The sequence below is a fragment of the Lithobates pipiens genome, unplaced genomic scaffold (genome assembly GCF_037356315.1).
Source record: "Lithobates pipiens isolate NorthernLeopardFrog02 unplaced genomic scaffold, aLitPip1_a1.2 Scaffold_13, whole genome shotgun sequence".
In the NCBI taxonomy this organism is placed as follows: domain Eukaryota; kingdom Metazoa; phylum Chordata; class Amphibia; order Anura; family Ranidae; genus Lithobates; species Lithobates pipiens.
Window position 1 is genome coordinate 136,003,530 of NW_027507718.1, and position 6,000 is coordinate 136,009,529.

Below are 6,000 nucleotides of genomic sequence, written 5' to 3' on the forward strand. Positions count from 1 at the left end.
GCCGTCATTTGACTATAGCACGGATCACAAGTGCTTAAAGAGGTAGTTTCTACCCTCTCAAATCAACACACTCCTCTAGGGCTGTTAGTGCTTGGTGGATAGTGCATCACCAAGCCTCCATGGCTAAAATATGCAAGGCTGCAACTTGGTCTTCAATCCATACATTTACCAGATTTTATCAGGTGGATGTAAAAAGACATGAGACTGTCTCCTTTGGCGCAGTGTACTGCAGTCAGCAGTATAAGTCCTCTGATCTCATGGTGCCCTACTTTTGTTGTCTCCCTCCCCTCAGTTAGCATTGCTCTGGGACACCCACATAGTAATTACTATGGCTCTGTGTCCCGTGAGGTACGATTAAAGAAAATAGGATTTTTATAACAACTTACCTGTAAAATCCTTTTCTTTTGAAGTGCATCACTGGACACAGAGGTCCCGCCCCTCTTTCTAGTATACACGTGTATTGCTTTGCTACAAAACGGAGATGCTCCTGGTATGGGAGGGGTTATATAGGGAGGCAACTTCCTGTTTAGGGTGTGCTAGTGTCCAGCACTTGAAGGTGGACTATAACCCACATAGTAATTACTATACTAAAGCTCTCTGTCCCGTGATGTACTTCAAAAGAAAAGGATTTAACAGGTAAGCTGTTATAAAAATCCTATTTTTGCCCCTGTACTAATCAATAGTAAGACCTCATTTGAAATATGCAGTTGAGTTTTGGGCAACCAAACTGATAAAAGGCATGGAGGAGCTCAGCTATGAGGAAAGATTAGAGGAACTGAATTTATTCAGTGTTATTCACTTTAAGGTCATGACAGAGGACAAGGGGGCACGCTTTACTTCTAGAGGAAAAGAGATTTAATCTCCAAACGCAGAAAGATTTCTTCACAGTAGGAGTTGTGTAAATGTGAAATAGACTCCCTCCAGAGGTGGTTCTGCCCAGCTCAGTAGATTGCTTTAAAAACAACCTGAATTCTTTCCTTTCTTTCCTAGGTGAACATAATATAACTGGGTACTAACATTTATAGGTAAAGTGGATCAAGAATAATTTAATATTTTTTCCCTGCAGTAGCAAATTGGATCATGTTTTGCTGGGGTTTTTTCTCATTCCTCTGGATAACTGTGGGTATGGGATTGTAAGGGATTTTTTTTTCCTTGGTAGAGCTAGATTGACTCGTGTCTGTCTTTTTTTTTTTTTCCCAACCTATGTAACAAAAGTCAGTTCATCAGGGACACCTTAAAAAAATGTATAGGAAAATATATCTCCATTGCAGCCATGGGTATCTCTTATGTCAGGCATGTCCAAAGTCCGGCCCGCAGGCCAATCGCGACCTGTGGTCCGGTTTTGAACGGCCCGTCTGCTGTGCTGCGGGATCAGGGCTATAAGATGAGCCCGATCCTGGCACTGTAAGAAGCTCCGTGTGCTTCAAAAGTGAAAGTAAAGTGCAGAGCAGTGTGCTGTGCTCTCTGCTTCCCCCTATAGTGCAGTACCCGGCTGAATAAGGAAGCTGGAAAGGTACTTTACTATGCTACAAGCTACATTCGTTTTAAAAAGGCTTTATGTGTCTGTGTGTGTCTATATGTGTGTGTGCATGTGTGTCTGCATGTGTGTGTGTGCATGTGTGTCTGCATGTGTGTGTGTGCATGTGTGTCTGTATGTGTATGTATGTGTGTCTGTATGTGTGTGCATGTGTGTGCATGTTTCATAGTAAGGTTGAATAAAGACACCAGTCCATCCAGTTCAACCTGAGTGTCTACCTCTATCCCTGTATATTGCACACTCACATTGGTTCCTACCCTCAAGGAGCCCACAATCTAAGGTCCCCATTCATATACTAGGGACAATTTTTGGACAGAGGCCAATTAACCTACTTACATGTTTTTGGAGTGTGGGAGGAAACCGAAGTACCCAGAGGAAACCCACGCAGGCAGAGGGAGAACATGCAAACTCCAGGCAGGTAGTGTCGTGGTTGGGATTTGAACCAGTGACCCTTTTTACTGCTAGATGAGTGCTAACCACTACACCACTGTGCCGCCCTGAGTGTGAGTGTGTGTGTCTGTATGTGTGTGCATGTCTGTGTGTGTGCATGTGTGTCTGTATGTATGTCTGTGTGCATGTGTGTCTGTATGTATGTCTGTATGTATGTCTGTGTGCATGTGTGTCTGTATGTATGTCTGTGTGCATGTGTGTCTGTATGTATGTCTGTGTGCATGTGTGTCTGTATGTATATGTGTCATGTCTGCCTGTATGTGTGTGTGCGCGTATGTGTGTGTGTGTGCGCGTATGTCTGTGTGTGTGTGTGCGCGCATGTATGTCTGTGTGTGTGTGTGCGCGCATGTATGTCTGTGTGTGTGTGCGCGCGCATGTATGTCTGTGTGTGTGTGCGCGCATGTATGTCTGTGTGTGTGTGCGCGCATGTATGTCTGTGTGTGCGCGCATGTATGTCTGTGTGTGCGCGCATGTATGTCTGTGTGTGCGCGCATGTATGTCTGTGTGTGTGTGCACGCATGTATGTCTGTGTGTGTGCGCGCATGTATGTCTGTGCGTGTGTGTGTGCGCGCATGTATGTCTGTGCGTGTGTGTGTGCGCGCATGTATGTCTGTGCGTGTGTGTGTGCGCATGTATGTCTGTGCGTGTGTGTGTGCGCGCGCGCATGTATGTCTGTGCGTGTCGCGCATGTGCGTGTGTGCGTGTGTGTGCGCGCATGTATGTCTGTGCGTGTGTGTGCGCGCATGTATGTCTGTGCGTGTGTGTGTGCGCGCGCGCATGTATGTCTGTGCGTGTCGCGCATGTATGTCTGTGTGTGTGTGTGTGCGCATGTATGTCTGTGTGTGCGCGCGCGCGCGCGTGTGTGTGTGTGTGTGTGTGTGTGTGTGTGTGTGTGTGTGTGTGTGTGTGTGTGTGTGTGTGTGCGCGCGTGTGTGTGTGTGTGTGCGCGCATGTATGTCTGTGTGTGCGCGCGTGTGTGTGTGTGTGTGTGTGTGTGTGTGTGTGTGTGTGCGCATGTATGTGTGTGTGTGTGTGCGCGCATGTATGTCTGTATGTGTGTGTGTGCGCATGTCTGTATGTGTGTGTGCGCATGTGTGTCTGTACAGTGCCTTGCAAAAGTATTCAGCCCCCTTGAACTTTTCAACCTTTTGCCACATTTCAGGCTTCAAACAAAGATATAAAATTTTTATTTTTTGTGAAGAATCACCAACAAGTGGGACACAATTGTGAAGTGGAACGAAATCTATTGGATTTTTGAAACTTTTTTAACTAATAAAAAAATGAAAAGTGGGACGTGCAAAATTATTCGGCCCCCTTGCGTTAATACTTTGTAGAGCCACCTTTTGCTGCGATTACAGCTGCAAGTCGCTTGGGGTATGTCTCTATCAGTTTTGCACATCAAGAGACTGAAATTCTTGCCCATTCTTCCTTGCAAAACAGCTTGAGCTGAGTGAGGTTGGATGGAGAGCGTTTGTGAACAGCAGTTTTCAGCTCTTTCCACAGATTCTCGATTGGATTCAGGTCTGGACTTTGACTTGGCCATTCTAACACCTGGATACGTTTATTTGTGAACCATTCCTTTGTAGATTTTGCTGTATGTTTGGGATCATTGTCTTGTTGGAAGATAAATCTCCGTCCCAGTTTCAGGTCTTTTGCAGACTCCAACAGGTTTTCATCCAGAATGGTCCTGTATTTGGCTGCATCCATCTTCCCCCTCAATTTTAACCATCTTCCCTGTCCCTGCTGAAGAAAAGCAGGCCCAAACCATGATGCTGCCACCACCATGTTTGACAGTGGGGATGGTGTGTTGAGGGTGATGAGCTGTGTTGCTTTTACGCCAAACATATTGTTTTGCATTGTGGGCAAAAAGTTGAATTTTGGTTTCATCTGACCAAAGCACCTTCTTCCACATGTTTGGTGTGTCTCCCAGGTGGCTTGTGGCAAACTTTAGACAATACTTTTTATGGATATCTTTGAAAAATGGCTTTCTTCTTGTCACTCTTCCATAAAGGCCAGATTTGTGCAGTGTATGACTGATTGTTGTCCTATGGACAGACTCTCCCACCTCAGCTGTAGTTCTCTGCAGTTCATCCAGAGTGATCATGGGCCTCTTGGCTGCATCTCTGATCAGTCTTCTCCTTGTCTGAGCTGAAAGTTTAGAGGGACGGCCAGGTGTTGGTAGATTTGCAGTGGTCTGATACTCCTTCCATTTCAAAATGATCGCTTGCACAGTGCTCATTGGGATGTTTAAAGCTTGGGAAATCTTTTTGTATCCAAATCCGGCTTTAAACTTCTCCACAACAGTATTACGGACCTGCCTGGTGTGTTCCTTGGTCTTCATGATGCTCTCTGCGCTTTCAACAGAACCCTGAGACTATCACAGAGCAGGTGCATTTATACAGAGACTTGATTACACACAGGTGGATTCTATTTATCACCATCAGTCATTTAGGACAACATTGGATCATTCAGAGATCCTCGCTGAACTTCTGGAGGGAGTTTGCTGCACTGAAAGTAAAGGGGCCGAATAATTTTGCACGCACCACTTTTCAGTTTTTTATTTGCTAAAAAAGTTTAAAATATCCAATAGATTTCGTTCCACTTCACAATTGTGTCCCACTTGTTGGTGATTCTTCACAAAAAATTAAAATTTTATTTCTTTATGTTTGAAGCCTGAAAAAAAGTTCAAGGGGTCCGAATACTTTCTCAAGGCACTGTAGGTGTCAGCAATGTCAACCTTTGCATTTTTCTCAATATAGGTTGCTTTCAGCTCTAAAAACTGAAGACTTTACCCATCTTTCTTGTTTACGTTCACAGAAAACAAGTTCTCAGTACAAAAGCAGATGCAGAGATGGATGGAGTCAAGGTCCCAACAACACTGGCTGAATATTGTGTAAAAACAAAAGCTCCAGCTCCAGATGAGGGATCTGATCTTTTATATGATGACTACTATGAAGATGATGACATGGAGGATGAGGGTGACAGCTGCTATGAAGACCAGGATGACTCTGGCAATGAAGAATCCTGACCCATCCTGCTTCCAGCAAGTTCTTTTTGCTGGTGCCTACCTTTTTGCCCACACTCCCTGATAATAAAGCAGATGCTGAAAAAATGTCAGTCTTTATTTCTGTGGCCATGCTGCAAGAACTTCAGGAAGTGACTTTGTTAGCTAACAGTCACCTGATGCGTGCAGCGTTAGAGAAAAAAGGGAGTTATGAGATTTTTTTAAATTGAAATGCCAGGAATGCTTCTTGAGCTTTAGAAGTGTCTTAATACTTGCAGTACAGGCTTCTGCCACCTGAGTGCACCAGAGTGCTCTGCAAGTCCTGATTAACTCAACCTTACCAGGGCTGTTTCAGGCTGCAGTGCAGGGCTCAAATTGGGCTACGAGGGAGGGTGTAGGATTGCTTACACTGAATTTGCTTATTTTATTTTGATGGCTGTTTGTGATAATTTTATTATTCTGAGACACACATACTGTTTTACTTTTTGGTTGGGGTAGGTTAGTTCACAGCTGTTTTTAAGTGGATTTTGATTTACTATGGTTTGTGGGTGGGTTTTTTGCAATCTTTCTGCTTTTTTTTTTTTTTTTTTTTTTTTTTTTAATTAAAAAAATGTAATAAAGGAAAAAAAGAATATTTAATACAGTGTGCATTTTCTTTCTAACAATCAAGAAAGAGGAAGTGCTTTTGTTATGTTAATGGTAAGTTTTACTATAAATTGTCCTATACAAGTCAAACAATTGCAGCATTCCTTTATAAACATTGATAAAATCACTACATGGAACTTTTTTATTGGCTGAATGAGTAGGGTTGAAGCTGCACATGTTTGTGCTGCTCATAAATGCTAACAATCTGGTCAGGTAGCACAGTCTGAGTTGCATAAATCAACATTTTTATCCATATGTTAGAGAACTAACTATTGTAAAATTATGTAAAAACTAGGTTAAGGTTCACAGCACCTCTCCACCGTAGTTTTTTAAATTTTTTTAGAATTCTTAAATACAATAAATA

The 6,000-nt window shown here is 43.2% G+C and overlaps 1 protein-coding gene across 1 annotated transcript in view; it reads left to right on the plus strand.

Annotated features, from left to right (window-relative positions):
- The window catches only part of CDC34 (cell division cycle 34, ubiquitin conjugating enzyme), a 63,695-nt gene extending 57,932 nt beyond the window's left edge, over positions 1 to 5,763 (plus strand). The window contains exon 5 of the mRNA XM_077475622.1: positions 4,805 to 5,763. Coding sequence (XP_077331748.1) covers positions 4,805 to 5,015 — 211 coding nt within the window. The 3' untranslated portion in view covers positions 5,016 to 5,763. The remainder of the gene's footprint in view (positions 1 to 4,804) is intronic.
- Positions 5,764 to 6,000: the final 237 nt, after the last annotated feature.